The 16,192-nt window shown below is 36.3% G+C and overlaps 1 protein-coding gene across 8 annotated transcripts in view; it reads right to left on the bottom strand.

Annotated features, from left to right (window-relative positions):
- Window positions 1–665: 665 nt before the first annotated feature.
- MLLT3 (MLLT3 super elongation complex subunit) overlaps window positions 666–16,192 on the bottom strand; it is a 107,912-nt gene continuing 92,385 nt past the window's right edge. For 7 of the 8 annotated variants that reach the window (XM_015849092.3, XM_015849095.3, XM_085530255.1 and 4 more), the window contains 5 exons: window positions 16,001–16,133; window positions 14,360–14,459; window positions 11,333–11,404; window positions 9,956–10,027; window positions 666–3,521 (listed from right to left, as the gene is read on the bottom strand). In XM_015849092.3, the coding sequence (XP_015704578.1) occupies window positions 3,390–3,521; window positions 9,956–10,027; window positions 11,333–11,404; window positions 14,360–14,459; window positions 16,001–16,133 (509 nt within the window). In that variant the 3' untranslated portion in view covers window positions 666–3,389. The remainder of the gene's footprint in view (window positions 3,522–9,955; window positions 10,028–11,332; window positions 11,405–14,359; window positions 14,460–16,000; window positions 16,134–16,192) is intronic. The other variant, XM_015849096.3, reaches the window with a different exon arrangement.

Raw genomic sequence — 16,192 nt, 5'->3', positions numbered from 1 at the left:
ATTTTCCTTCTCCCAGGCTAAAACAAATATTATCAGAAATAAACTAGGGCTCTCCAAATGCACTGTACTGTGTATACAATGCGTACAAAATTAAAAGAACAGACTTAACCTAATAAACCAAACCAATGAAGGCAGTAAATTCACCAAGCGAAATGACTGGCCATTTCTTATGATCCAAACATTCTGGGAGAGAGAGCACAAGTTTTACTTTATCTTGAAAGACTCTGATAAGAGTACACCCATTTATTTTTTTATTTTTTATTTTTTCACTGTGAATTATGATGGCTTTCAAATTTAGATACTGAGTATCTTGTAAGGCCTTTCAATAAATCCAGACTTCTAGAAAGATACCAAAACTTGCCTACTCACCTGGATGTGAAGTTAGTGGCAAGAAAGGAAACTGTCCTTACTAGCTGGATAAAGCAACTACTATTTTAGTGACTCACTGGCTCTGAAATCTGCAACTCACCGATAGCCTCTGTCCACTTACTTCAGTGAATTAACCCGAATTCTCACAGACAGCTTTGTTTAAATAGCTTGATGTTATGTACAACTCCAAAACATTTATTGCTGAAACATTTTAACCAATCCCAAACATCAGTGTTTCTATATGTTGGTAGGGTGCCTTACAACAATTTCTTTAAGAGAAATATGACTGTGTGAAATTAATTGAACAAGAATTTATTTTGTTTCTGTATACAAAATTAGACGAAAATAGCTAACGTATTTCTCAGATCAACATTTGGTAACTCTTATTCTATCAGAACTTTGTGGAAAACTCAACATGCACACACAAATAACTCCTCAGTCTATTTTTTTTTTCTTCCCTCTCCCAACCTCATCAAATTAACCAGAGTAAGGAGTTTATGGATGCTCCACAATTTGCATTAAATTCAGCAGTAACTTGATACTACAAGTCTCTTACACCTGTTTTCCAGCTTGCTGTTTTCTTCTACCCTTGTTGTCAATGAACATTAAAGCTTATCCAGTATTTTAAGGGTAAAACGATATATCTCACCATTTCTAACAAAACAGTCCAACATTCTTACTAGCAGTACCACAGAATCCTTCCCCTTCCCCTCCTGAGACTGAAGGAGTTGTAATAATGAAACTTGGAAAAGTCAAAATGGAGAAAATTCCACAAGTATATGGTATAACTAAGAGACAGGATGTTGAACAACCACCAGTGGACCAAAAGTTATGGTTGTTTTTAGATTTCCAAACATTTTCATATAAAATATTAATAAAAATTGGAAGTTAATCCCCCTCACATGCACCCCTTCCTCCTCCCAACTATCACCTGTCTTACGCTAGAAGTAACTTTAAAATGATCCCCATTTCCCTCCAACAATTGCACATTAAGACATGGACTCAAAAGAACAACATAATGCTTCAAGTATGCTTCATGCCAATCGTCAATAAGAGTCATAACATTACTGAAAAAGTACACTTGTTCTTTGGAAGCCTGAGAAGAACTTCCTGCAGAGTGTGGTCAAACAACATTTTAAATACGAAAATAGCCCCCAGCCCAATACCCAGCTCACCCTCTCAAAAACAGTAAGGTGTAAAATTTTCTTTGGACTTAAAGAAACAGTATTAAGATCTACTATTTGAATAAGAAATAACCCCAATAGGAATTTAGTTTTACAGTGCTACACAAACAGTGCGCATGAAACAATAAATCATACAGATGCTACTGTTCAACACTATACATAGACCACATGTGGCATAAAAGCATATACATGACATATACTGGCCTGTCCAGAAATAAGATACATTTTTTTTAAGGCTGGCAAATCTGAATAAACTTTTGCATCCAGAAGTACATATTTTCTTTTTTTCTTTTCTCTTTTCAATACGGGGTTTTGATTTAGCAATTAGCGTTCATTCATTAGAAAGGTAATGATTTCATCAGGAAACCATCAGCAATGTGACAGCGCCAAACCGTTATCAAACACTTCCTCTAATTTATCATGCATGAACAAGGATTCCCATTAAAAACAAAACAAAACAAAATGTAGCATGAAAGAAAACTCATTTTTATAGACAAGAAATCCCTTCTGGAAGCACAAGCATGTTACTGAATCCGGGGAGTGTAAAAGACATATGTGTATGTGTTTATATATGTGTGAATATGTGCATATATACACACACATATATGATATATATATATTTATCCCAACATGTAACTGTATAACAACCAATTTTTTTTTTTTAATTTTCAAATAAAGGTTTTTAATTTAGCAGTTGTAAAAAAAAAAAAAAAAAAAAAAAAAGCCAACAACAACAAGAAAACAAAAATAAAAAAGCACAAACAACAAAAACAAAATCAAAATCCCCAAACAGGGTAAGGAGACTATTTACTGCATGAACAAACAAAAAATGTTATGTCAATAGTTTTATGGCAAAAAGCAAAGGAGTGCAGAAACTCATAGTAATAAATAGCTCCAGATTAAGAATTTTCTACAACATTTCCTTAGAAGACAGGATCAGTATTTCTTCTGTTTTGATGATCCTGCAGAACACCTTCACTCATATATATTTAATTTTATAACATTAAAACAGACAAAAAATTCAGACTGCAAAAAATTCTGGATTCAGGACAGTATACATAACATTTTTTTTTGTTAGAAGTTCTAATGGTTTATTCACTAAGGCTAGACAGCAAGTCATATGATCTATTTGGTGCATTTTCTACCATGACCAATATCAATAAATGGATAGAGCCAAGGACTTGCAATCCAACCTGCCATGGTCCAACCCACTTTGGCAGACTGGAGGCAAAATGTAGGACCATCATTTGGTCCCTCACTTTGTATCTTGATTCCTGGAAGTGCAGAAATGAAAACAAGAACGCAGTGTTTTCATTGTCTAGAGAAAGTTAGCAAGAAGTGGGATTTCAACCATGAATAAGATTACTAGGTTTTTGATGAGACTGAATCAAAAAAGCATACATGGAATACCACTACTTGCAACATCTGGTAGTGTCATTCAGTGACTCACTGACTTGGAAATACATGTATGCAGTAATAAATAGATCAGTTATGCAATAAGGCAGTGTGTTGAACATGCATTCATCTTGTGGACTGGAACACCACAAAGAGATACATGATACCATACACATTCATTAAGACCAAGTTTTTTGTTTGTTTGTTTTTGTGTGTTTGATTTTCAAGGCTATCCAGGTAAACTCTTCCAGAGCATTTTCTTGTTGAGAAGAGCAGTCCTCTGAGTCCTGTTGCTTGTCCTCTTCTTTATCAAGAGATGATGACTGGCTTTAATGAAAAATAAAGCTGAATGAGGTTGCTTTGTTTTTCCCCCATTTTGGTTGCATCATTCTGAATGTTTCATTTAGAGAACAGTTTTAGATGCGTCCAGATGCTGAATCCTCAGGAGGTTCCAGATGTTTCCAGATAACTCTGTAGTTTTCGGACTGTGGTTTTGTCCAGTGAGCAAAGATCAAAGTCAAAGGTTGTATTTGTGATATGAAAGTGTCCAGTTTCCTCTATAAGATTTACTATCTGAAAGGAAAGAAAAGATACAGCTGAAAATGATGCTTCCACTGAGTGCATTAACATGCCCCTAAGTATCATATGAAGTATCATATGAACAGCATTAAAAGAAACCCACTTCACTAATATTTGCATATTAAACCATTGTCCCTATCACTAGCTGACACAGAGCCATGGTCCAGACTGCAGTTTTTCTTTCTTTTTTTTTTCTTTTCTTTTTTTTTTTTGAGAACATTAACATCTAAACCAGTCTAGCAATGTTTAAAGAAAATCTTCATATTGTTAAGGTCAGTCTTTATTACAGAAATAAACAGAAACCCCACCTAAATTTAAAAAAGAAAACAAGAAAAAGGAAAAAAAAAAGCACCTTCAGCTGTACTCATACAACAACAATCAATTGCTTTAACAACAATTAAAAAAAACAAAAAAACAGGCAACTCTCTATGGAATACATACACTGTGCTTAGCTGCCAAACAAGTCACTTTAGAAAATAACTGGTGTAAACCTTTCCACATGGAAGAAAAAGAAAGAGATCCTTACAGCAGCTAGTCTAAATTAAACAACAATGAAGTACTCAAGAGCTCTCAAATCTGTGGTTAGCTCATGTACTAGTATTATTTCCCTCAAATAACATAATTTTTTTGTAGAAACAGATCTACCATGAAGGACTAATACTAATGGTTTAAAAGCTATGGTAACTACTTAATCTATAATCACAGTTTTCATTCTAAGAAACAGAAGAGCTCTTAGGAGGAGTCCTTGACAACAAGAACTAGTGCACCTCATCTACGTGAGATGATTTATTCAGTGTGGTGGAGCAAAGGCTCAGTATGGATCTTGACCATGTATTTAATATGTAAGTACATTCTCAGTATTGGATCTTGACTATGTATTTAATACGTAAGTACCTGAATGAAAGCTGCAAAAGAGGATGAATCCAGGTTCTCTTCTGGAGTGCCCAGTGATGGAACAAGAGGCAATAGGCACAAACTAGAACACAGTGGTTTCTGTATAAACACTAGGAAATGTTTTTTCTTGTGATTGTGACAGAGTACTGAGAGGTTGTGAAATCTCTCTCTTCAGAGATGTCCAAAAGCTACCTGGCCATGAGCCTGGCCAATCTGCCCTGGGTAGCCCTGCTAAAGCAGTGTGTTAGGACAAGAAGATCTCCAGAGATTTCTTCCAACCTCAACCAGTCTGTAATTCTGTGAAACCAATATTAATATCCAAAGTTGTCTGTTCCTATACTTTAAACATTTTGTAGTCTCTAAATTGTAGTGCGTATTTTTAAAGTGCTCATAGTCAACATTGAATTTCCTGTAACAAGTAACTCCACACATATTATAAGCTAAAATGTTCACCCACCTAAATATACAGTCAACAATCCTGGAAAGCTTAAGCATAATTTGTCAGACCAGGCTAAAATGGTGGCAGCACTACAGCTATTGACCCTATTATTCACTTATACATTCCAAGAGACAGATATTCCAAGTGAGCACATGAAAAGACTCCCAATCCTGAAAAGAACCTCTTGGTAATGGACTGACAGAATATTGATCCTCTGCTCCACACTTCCAACCATTTTTTTCTGTATTAGGCTAGGCTCAGTATTTGTGACTTCCATTTGAAACCCATGTTCATCTGGGGTTTCCAGATACACCTCCACTGAAATGCTGCTGCTAAATATTCTTCGCTTTCTTGAGCTTTACTATTCTGATGAGTTTATTTTCTACCGCTGAATGAAATACCTATTCACTCATGGCTAACAGAATATACCTTAAAATGATAAATATGAAAGGAGTATACCAACATAGAAAAGAACTAAATGTTGGAACTAACTCTTTTATAATTTTTCCCTCTCTGTTTCATTATATAATGGAAACAAGAAAACATTAAAAGGAAAATGCCTGTTACAACAAAAATGCCTTTCCAATCACTGCTTTCTACTTTCCACAGGCTGGGGGGGGGGGAAAGGGGGGAAAGGGGGGAAATTAAAAAAATTGTCTGATTTGCTTTGCAGATGTCCAAAACTCTGAAAGCACAAAGAAACAACCCTCCCCTTATTAACACTTCATTTAAATTTGTGCCTCTTCAGTTAGGTTTTTTTTTCCCATATGAGAATTTTTAGTTCAAACTTGCATATTTCATTTGTTATTGATTCATTAGTTACTGATTGATTAGTTCTTGCAACACCTTTCATAGTATCATAGTATCATAGTATCATAGTCTCGTGTGGGTTGGAAGGGACCTTAGAGATCATCGAGTCCAACCCCCCAGAATTCGAGCCTCTGTGTAGCAGAGCGGCACTTCTACCACTTGCGCCACAGGGGGGATTCGAACTCTGGGCCCCAGTGTTGCAAGGCAGCATTCCTACCACTGCGCCATCTCCTACTGTCCTACAACCAACATGAGAGAAAAATTCAAATGGAATCATAGAAGGACCTGGGTTGAAAAATGCTCATCTAGTTTCAACCCCCTGCTACATGCAGTGTTGCCAAGCACCAAACCAGGCTGCCCAGACCCACAACCAGCCTGACCTTGAATGCCTCCAGGGATGGGGCATCCACAACCTCCTTGGGCAGCCTGTTCCAGTGCGTCATCATAAAAACTTCCTCCTATTATCTAACCTAAACCTCCCCCGTCTCAGTTTCAAAACATTCCCCCTTGTCCTATCACTGTCCACCCTCATAAACAGCCATTCCCCCTCCTGCTTTTGCGCTCCCTTCAAGTACTGGAAGGTAACAATGAGGTCTCCCTGGAGCCTTCTCTTCTCCAAGCTAAACAAGCCCAGTTCCCTCAACCTTTTCTCACAGGAGAGGTGCTCCAGCCCTCAGATCATCTTAGTGGCCCTCCTCTGGACCAAGCCAAGAGCTCCACATCCTTCCTGTACTGGAGGCTCCATGTCTGGATGCACTACTCCAGATGGGGCCTCACAAGAGCTGAATAGAGGGGGGACAATCACCTCACTCTCCCTGGATGGCTTCCCTTCCCTCCAATTTATTGACAGCATCACTCAGCTTCGTGTCATCCGCAAACTTGCTGAGGATGCACTCGATGCCACCATCTGAGTCACTGATGAAGATGTTGTAGAGCACTGGTCCCAGGACCGATCCCTGAGTGTCACAGGCCTCCACCCTGACACAAACCATTAATCAAAATCCTTTGACTGCATCCAGCCAGCCAATTCCTAATCCATCGAACAGTCCACCTTTCAAATTCATGCCTCTCCAATTTAGAGAGGAGGATGTGGTGAGGGACCATGTCAAAGGCTTTGCAGAATTCCAGGTAGATGACATCTATCTCCCTTCCCCCATCCACAGAAGCTGACACTCCATCATAGATGGCCACCAGATTGGTTAGGCAAAATCTACCCTTGGTGAAGCCATACTGGCTGTCTCAAATCACCTCTTTGTCTCATATGCATATAATGTTGTTACCAATGGGAAACTTCTGTATGTATCATTTTTATCTTAAGGCACTCTCTGAAGCCTCATTCAAGAGGGAAGCCTACTTTTGTAAAGTTAGGAATCTAATCATGGACTTGGTCCCCAAATATCCACTGTATGATAAATAACTAGCTGCAAAAGTTTACAGAAGCTGTGGCCAAGAGGACGTAACTATGCTGAACAATTCTGTCTATGCTTTCTTGTATTACTGTGGAATACCAGCAACTCCCAAAATCCCCACAGCAATATTCCTGATTTTAAGAACAAAGATTACACTGAAGTGTTACCACATGTATTTTTAAGTAGTACTGTATATTTTAAAAAACAAACCAACCCGATAAGCACTTTTTACTGATAAAGTTCTGCTTTGGGCTTTTAGGCCCTAGACCAAAGGAAATATAAACATTTTTAATATATCATCCTGCCCTTACAAAATATAGCCACTATGTCAGGGCACCAGACTGAAACCACAGTAAACAAGACTGAAATGAACCCCAAAAGTTAGAAGGGATGTATAAAAATATATCAAGATAAACCCAGACGGCTCAATGAAAAACATCTGCCTGTGTGCCCATGAATGAGGAATTCATGAGTTACAGTATTAGCATTTGCATCTCTGTGCTATTCAGAAATATTTGAAAAAGAACAAAAGGTTGAGATTAGTTGCCAAGAAGTCTGACAGTTGCAATCTTAAAAACACTGCATTAAAATGTTATATTCAGAGAGCTCAGGCAGCAAAAGACAAAAATATTTCTTTTGGTTCCTGGTGTAGTAATCTCTGCTTTTCTGCTGTAACATACATCTTTGTTTACATAATGTTTCTCCAGCTCAGTTTCATCATTATCCATCATAGTGCAACTATTTATCAGCCTTTAAACAAGCAAATGAGTGTGTGTGTGTGTTTAAGGAAGCCGAAGTGCAATTAATGACACAGTAATTTTTCAGTTTATGGAGGTTTTAAGCCATTTGATAGTTTCCAGACCTGCAAGCTGCCCCTTGCAGAAAATTCTCAGAAGATAGCTGCCATCTGAAGTTACGCATCTTATAGGCATGAGTAATGTAATTTTAAGCAGAGCTGCATACTCTCAATTTCTTCCTATGCTTCTACTGTCTAGTACATTGGCTTTAAAGAGATTTTTCACCTGATGAAGATACATCAAAATAAAAGGCAAAGCCTACCAGAAATCTTGTTTTCTTTCATGGGTCATGATAACAACTTATGCTCAGCTAACATTGATTTAGGAGCCCAGCTTCAGAAAGACAGATTTGAATATATGGGACATGCAGCATTAACATCTCATTTCAGACTTGATCATCCCTACTTTTTTATGGCAAATGATGAAGGGAGAATAAGATGCTTAATCACTGTGAAAGATGCTGGAGAGAGTGCTTTTTAAAATGTAATTTTGGACCAATTTCTGTCTAGTCATGGTCTAACATTTGGATCAAAATGCTCAGGAGATTCTCACAGAACTCATTTCTTGGTGAAATGTACTTTTTCATCCACCTTTTCCTTCTTGGACATTGATTACATATCTTTAAGAATCACTTGATACCACAGTTACTTAGTTCCTTCTTAGGCACTTACAGCTCAACGTCACGCTTTTCTTGTCTTCTCTTTCTTTTGGTGGATTAGTTTCATCTTTCTTTAACTAAGCATCTCAAAGAGAAACAGCTCCCTTGAGGAAGAGCCACATTCTCAAAAAGATGCATTTTTGTCACTTCCTGCCAAGCCATATTCCTCTTTGCTGTCACTATTTATAGCCTTGTTAACAACTCAGACAGCAAAAAACTTCCCGTTCATTTTCACATCCCTCAGCAGTTCAAGTAAAACTTCGAGTTCTTTGACATTAGAATTCTTTACAGTCCTGATTGATGTCTACGTTATTCTGATCATACGCTTCTGTAAAAATTCCCAAAAAATCAGCAGGTAAGATTTTGACATGTACAAGACATTTTCACCAGCTCCAACAAACCAAAGGTACTACAAACATCACTTAGGAACACACACTGCTGCTGTCATTCCACTTCAATGCCACAATTATGTTTAAAACTCCTACAGCTAGGAATGTGCTTTGGTCTTAAGAACACACTAGTCTGCACTAAAGACAAAGTGATCAGTGGAAACAACAGCGCAGTAAATGTGAAGAGTACCAAATACAGGACAAAGGATGCATGATTGTGTGTCAGAAGACATGAAACCTGATGTAGCCATCAGTATTTTTCTTTAAGAATATTCTCAATCGTGATCTTCCTTTTCATTGACCTCGCAATTATTTTTTGATCTTTGCAAACAAAGCCTGAACTAAAAAGCATTCACAAATTACTACTGAGGCTTTATCAGAGGTTTTTTTTGCCTTCTTTTTTCTTTTTTTTCTTTTTTAAACACACTCATCCAAGTGTTGAGAAATTTGATGAGCGACAGCAGTCATTCAGAAGTGGTAAAAATTTCCATATTCATAACACGTCCACAAGAGGCATTTAAGTGTGAGAAATATAATATAACCATCTGTGCTACAATCACATCTGTTTTGCTACTACGCCTTTATTGCCTCATTGTCACTATTTGAAATCCAGTGGTGTCTAGCAGTGCCACACAAAGAATAAAAGTTCTTACTATTGTGTAATTTGTAAATACAATTCAAGCCTTCTTAGTTCATACTTTTTTTTTTTTTTCATTTTGTTACTTCCAAGAATTCAAAAGACTCAAACACTTTTTTTTCCTAGAACGAGATTGGCATTACAAAAAAATTATCTCAGATAGGCTTTTGTTTGTTTAACTTTTAATCTTACCATTTAGTGAGGCAACTCAATTTAAAGAATGTCTACAAATGCCCTAAGCTATGCTGTAAGTGTAATGGGCAGGAAATAGATTACACAGGCTTTAAGGCTATCAAATCTGATTATAGAGATTTAGGCGAAGGGGAAAAAAAATAATAAAATGTGACTTCACAACTTGAATGAGCACGCTGTGATTTTTCATGAGTGCTCCTCACCTGCTGCAGTACATGTCTCTCTCTCAATGTCATTAATCTTCTGTGGAGCTCTACTAGTTCATCGAGATATGCCTAGAAACAAATCCCCCCAAATAAACAACTTGTTAATGAAATCATAGCCATGTATTTCAAAAAACTCAGATACAAAAGGAAATTTTATTTTACACCTTCCTTAAACTAGATTTTCTTACTTAGCAGGCTAGTTTTCTTAAGCTTGATACAACCCACACCTAAATTTTAGTGGGTTTTCTTAGATATTTTATGACACTGAAAGTGGTATGGTACTTAAATTCTAAAGGGAGAGCTACCTTTTCTCTTTGGAAACTATGTGGCCCTTTACTTGAGAAGAAAATATTTCCATCTCAAATATGGCAAAAAATATGTAACAGACCTGAGCTGCCCAAGCAGCATATTCAAAAAAAACACTCTCCCAACATTCCACATGAGACGAAAGTCTCACAACTGATTTCTTCTCTTCCTCTAAATTTGAGTAATGAATCTTCTGCACCAATAGGGAGACATAAGGGGAAAAAGATAAAGAAAAATTAATCCACTAGCCACCTTCACTTTCTTCAATCCTGGTACATCACATATATCCCATCTCTCCACCCAAGTATCAACTGTCTCCTTCAGCCTGAGACATCAAACACCATGTTTGCTTTTAAGCACAGAGAAACACGGCACCCTGCTTAAGAAATTTAAAAAGTATATGGATCATAATGCCAAAAACCTAGCAACAGATACTGCAGCATTGGTCTCCTACATCATATTAGCACAAATAAAATACAGTATTATATAAAATTTAAGAGGAACTTGTCCGCAGTGGGAAATAACAACATTCTCTCTCAAAAGGACTGAGACTCTTGGCAGTGACCAGGTGACATGATTTTGAACAAAACCACTTTTCTATGTGTTGCTTGACATCGTCTTGGTTAATGCATTAAATCACATTGGCATTCCCTAATTCACACTCCTAATGCACAACAAAATGATGCAGTATAACATTTATTTCAGTTGTTTACTGACTAAAAATACTACTGCTCAGCTTCCTGTTCAAAAAATCACCATTTCATCTGAAAACCACAATGAAAATTCATGCAAGAGAATAGATAAAATAAATAGTATATGGCAGGTTCTCATCTGATCATATTTCTTAAATCACTGCATGTTTTGAGGAGAAGAAAAACATTTTCAAAATAGCACAAAAGAAGAAAGAATTACAGAAAGAAGAAAAAAAAGAACAATCTCCACTTTAAGGAACCCAAAGCTATGATGTTGCAACGACAGGTTTTCACTCTAACAGTAAGTATTTTGTCTTCAGTAAATACATTAATATTGCATTCTAGAATAATCTACTGTTATTTAATTGGCATTTACCTTATCACAATCACCATTCTTTATTTGCTTATCAGATTTATTTTGCTTTATTGGACTTTTCACTTCTAAAATCTGGGAAAAAAAAAGAAAATCCAGTAAAAAAATAAATGCATAATTGGACACAATTACATACAAAAAACCAATAATAATAATCTGCTGTTAACAACATAAAGAATAAAACATATGGAAAAAAAACAATCTAAACTCAAAACAAGGCTTTTCATTACTTTTCACTTAATTCAAACAACTTGCCCTTTTACTTTTAATTATTTCTTTTTTTAGAAAAAAAAAAAGCTGAAAATGTCAAGTTGCTGGATTGGAGTGATCTTGACATCATTAATTTTAAAACTAATTAATTTCATGTTATTTAAACCTCTCAATATACACATATATATTTGCATCTTTACCTTGCTGGTAGGAAAAGAGGTCTGATTTTGCAGACACCAAATTATGCAACAAGACCCACTAGTACCTTTGAAGTGACACATATCAGTATATTTTCCATGAGTTTTCATGAAAGGCTCCTTTCTTCTACAGTTCAGATTCTAAAACAGTCTTTGAAGTGATTGCAAGAGTTTTAACGAAGAATAAGAAAACTAGAGAGCATTTTGTCTTGCAAGTCTACAGTACTCTTCCTTCAATGTAGAACAGAGCCAGTTGCTGCCATATATATGAATAAAGGAAGCTTCACAAACAAGCAACAGAACATCTTGCCTTACATGAAAATCTTAGAACTGAGGTGAGGAATAATTCGAGGATATAAAACTATGGTTTAATTTCTACATATACAAAACATTTTCTGAAGCTAAAAGTAGAGTTTTTGAAACACCATGTCATTCCTAACCTGCAATATCATCAGTTCTGTAAAACAATAAAAGAAAAACATATGATCAAAGATGATGAAGATTTTATTTCACATTTCCTTGTAAATAAAACCAACATTAATAGCATCATTTTCTACAAAACCTCCTGAGAAGTCACAACAGAATACAAAACTAAGTGGGTACAACAGTGGAAATAAAGCCTGCAGAAAAAGAAGAAAAAAAAAAAAAAAAGGAAAGAAAAGCATTCTAGACTACCCAGAAGCTTCACTGACAGCTATCTTAAAATTCCTTTCAGTTTCCACTTCGCTTGGCATAAATGGCTAGAATTGCATATATGTTCCCCAAGACAACCAGCACCATAAATATACAATGGAGCGGGCAGCCAATTCCCGACAAAGAGAAAATGACTGCAGATCTGAGCTAGCCTTACCTAAGGTCTTACTTAGCCAAAAGCAATGCACAGCCACAAAGTAAAACATACTCTGCTGAAGAAAAATCCCAGTTCTTTGAGTCAGCACCTCTGGGGCACTGTACAGTGCAAGCCAGTGGAAAGAAGTGACTGGTCTTGAAAAATGATCTGTAGGCATGGATCTAGGAGCTTTCTGATATTTAAAAAAAAAGAAAGTTCTTTGTATTAGATAGAAACTCTGCAAGGACATACTGTATTTGGAAAAGCTGCTTTCTTAGAGTGTTCTTGATGCATAATTAAAGTTGAACTTCTTGTTTAAATGAGATAAAGCACTAATCATGCTAGAAGACACTTCTAGCAATATTAACTTGTTTTCAGTCTTTTTGTTCTATAAATGGACTTACTTTTATACAAGCCTAATTTCATCAGGCAAAAGAATGTTCATAGTAAGCAGCTTTATGCTACCAAGCAGAGACTTCAATTGCAACTATGGCCCATGCAATCTGAACTCTTGTAATAGAATCACAGAATCCTCAGAGTTGGAAGGGACCTTTAAAGATCCTCTAGTTCAACTGCCCTGCACTGAACAGGTACATCCACAGCTCAAACAGTTTGCCTAGAGAGCTCGGTCCAGTCTGCCCTTGAATGTTTCCAGGGATGGGAGATTCACTACATCTCTAGGCAATCTGCTCCATTGCCTCACTACATTCACTTAAAAATACTTTTTCCTTATATCCAACGTAAATCTACCCTCTTTATGTTTGAAATAATCTTCCCTTGTCTAATCACCACAGACCCTGCTAAAGACTGTCCTAATACTTCCATAAATTTCAGAATCAATTGTAAAAATGCAAGAAAATAATGAGACACTGTGTTTTAGCTAGCTCACTGCTACTTTTTGAAGCATCTAGGTGGGCCAGCAGACATACTGTTAGTACAACAAAAAGGAAAGGAAAGTGAAATATGTGACTGAGTGAGATGTTGCTCATTAGGACTTAACGTTTATGGACTTAATTATATTACTTCTTTAGAAGTACACATCTTCATTAAACAACAGGTCACAGATACATATTTTTTTTTGTGCTTATGTCTCAGTAAATGCAACATTACACTACTCTTCATGGCTTGTTTCTTTTCAGAAAAAATACCTCTAACTAAACTTGAAACTTATGTACAGATCATCTTAGAAAAAACCTATGGTATTTGTGGTGGATAATAAGAATGCTTTCTGATCACAAATCCTCCTTTCTTTGCTAAACACACAACCTACTCTATAGGCTTTTCCCCCCTCCAAAATATATTCGACTTTAAGTGACATGAATAATGCCAGCTTTTATTACAATGGATTGAGTATTCTTTCTGTGATACTACTGTATCTCTCAGTAAAGGGAAAAAAAAAATACTCCATCTTCAAGTCAAACATTGGTGAAAGAGAGGGGAAAAGCAAAACACAAAAACTCATGGGATTAATCCTATCAATTTCAACTGTGTCTAATGCTAAAATAAAACAAATACAATATGAACTGTAAAACTGGTGTAAAGCCTGTTTAGACTATTAACTTATGAACTTAATTCTGATGCAATAAACACATTCCTCAAAAAAGGGATAAAAATGATAATTTGCTCTTAGAGTATTTTCTAAACCAAATATTTCTTCATCTCCTGAAAAAAAAAAAATGGTTTTGTCAATTTTCAGATTAAGTAACATTACTGAAGTAATCAAAATATGATATGTATTTCTCAGGTGCAAGGCATGCTCCATGTGAGGCTTGCATTTATGAATCCTGACTTTACCTGGTTGCTGTTAGTTTTTAATAAAGGTGGTGCTGGCTCACGATGCAGTGGTGAGGAAGCTGAATTGCTGTCACTGTCACTTCCATCACTCAGACTAACCCTATGAAAAAATAGAGGCAAGAGAATACACGGCCAGTCAAAGGGCTGCTTAAAGGAGAGAACCAAGCTCATATTTGAAGGAGGACGCCAAGAATAAATCCTTTACTATGGAAGTTATTATTCAGAGTAACTTGGAAAAGTGCTGCTCATCAGCACAGCACCATCCAAATAAGGCAGCATTCTGGAAAAAGTCCAGTGTAGCATGGCATCCTTTTCACTGGGCTGAGATGACACCATTCAGTCAACAACAGATAACATTTAGAGAAACAATTAGATATTTCAAAAATTAACCTGCTGTTTCCATCATTACTGAAGTGAATCCGTATCTCAGCCACATGAAAGGGAGAAGATGTTTTTCAGAGATATTTTCCTACTCTTGTAGAAGCTTTCTAAAAGCTGTACTTTTGTTTGGAAAATTGCTTCAATTAACAGTTCTTTGTTTCTTGACAGAAATAACATTATCTTTCCTGGCTAAAATTTAAAATTATGTTTCTCAAGAAAGGCCATGTAAAAAAGCTCATATTCTAGCCACTCTTACCCTTCATTCACTGAGGAACAACAGGAAATATTTGCTAACTGGAAAAAAAGAATATGGTTATTGAGTATATAAAGAAGTTAGGAAAACAAAGCTTTGAGTTTTGTCAAAAATAGGAATAAAATCTCAACACTGAGATTAAACCAAGTGTAAGAATCCCTTCTAGAACATGACCTGACATGAACTCTCAACCTGCTAGGCTTCTTGCATTTTTCCTCTGATTTTACCAGCTGAAATGTGCCAAAGAAGCAGTTAAACTTCACTTATACTTTTCCTATTGCCTTTCCATTTAGACTAGTTGCTGTCAGACATGCTTAGGTGCTGTGCACCCACAAATGGTAGAACAGGCAAAATGTTTTCCAGCAGATAAAGGATCCGCTGTGAAAAGGCTTGAGGGAGCCTGGGATTCAGCAGAAAGTACTTCCAGCTGCCTGAAAAATAGCCGACTTATGGAAATGCCCTTGTAAAACTGTAGATAGGAAGCAGAACCACCTTTTAAGAAGTAAATTCTGTGACTGACAATTGCTTTACCTTCTGTCTGCACTTTTACTTATTATTTATGATATGCAGCATAGAAATTGCTTGGAATTCAATTTCACTGTTTTTGATCCAATTTAACAACTCTAAAGTAAAGCTGGTAAGCAGAGGGGTCATGAAAATGAGACGTTACATACAGACTGGCTCATTCAGCAATTAAAGGACTTAATTTTATCTTTTATACCAGAAAGTAATTATGACTTCTCTCTGAAGTCAAAGGCGTGAAACAAAAGTCAGATGAATGTTCATCATATCTACGTGGATTTGTACAAAAACAGTTTGTGTTGGGAATGGCTAATTCTAACAGTTGTTTGTTTGTTTACACATTTTTTATTTATTTATTTTTAAATATGAATCTAAGCTCTGTCCATTTGCTACTCAGCACTCTTTGAGAACCATCAGACTTCATTCCATGTGTATCAGGAAGAATTTTTAGGCCACCAAACTATCTGCCATCAAAAGATACTCACCTGCGACTCCTGCTTCCTCCTCGTGTATTCACAGGTCGTTCCAGCTCAGAATCATTATCGTTGTCATCTTGTTCCTCTGATTCATCTTCATTATCATCAGAATTCAGATCTTTCATTATAGACCTCAATGGACCTGTAACAACAGAAACAAACAACAAAAAAGCAAAACAAACAAACAAAAAAAACCCAACA

The sequence above is a fragment of the Coturnix japonica genome, chromosome Z, assembly GCF_054131305.1.
Source record: "Coturnix japonica strain WE chromosome Z, WE-NBRP24, whole genome shotgun sequence".
Classification (NCBI taxonomy): domain Eukaryota; kingdom Metazoa; phylum Chordata; class Aves; order Galliformes; family Phasianidae; genus Coturnix; species Coturnix japonica.
This window is presented reverse-complemented; position numbering and strand designations above follow the sequence as displayed.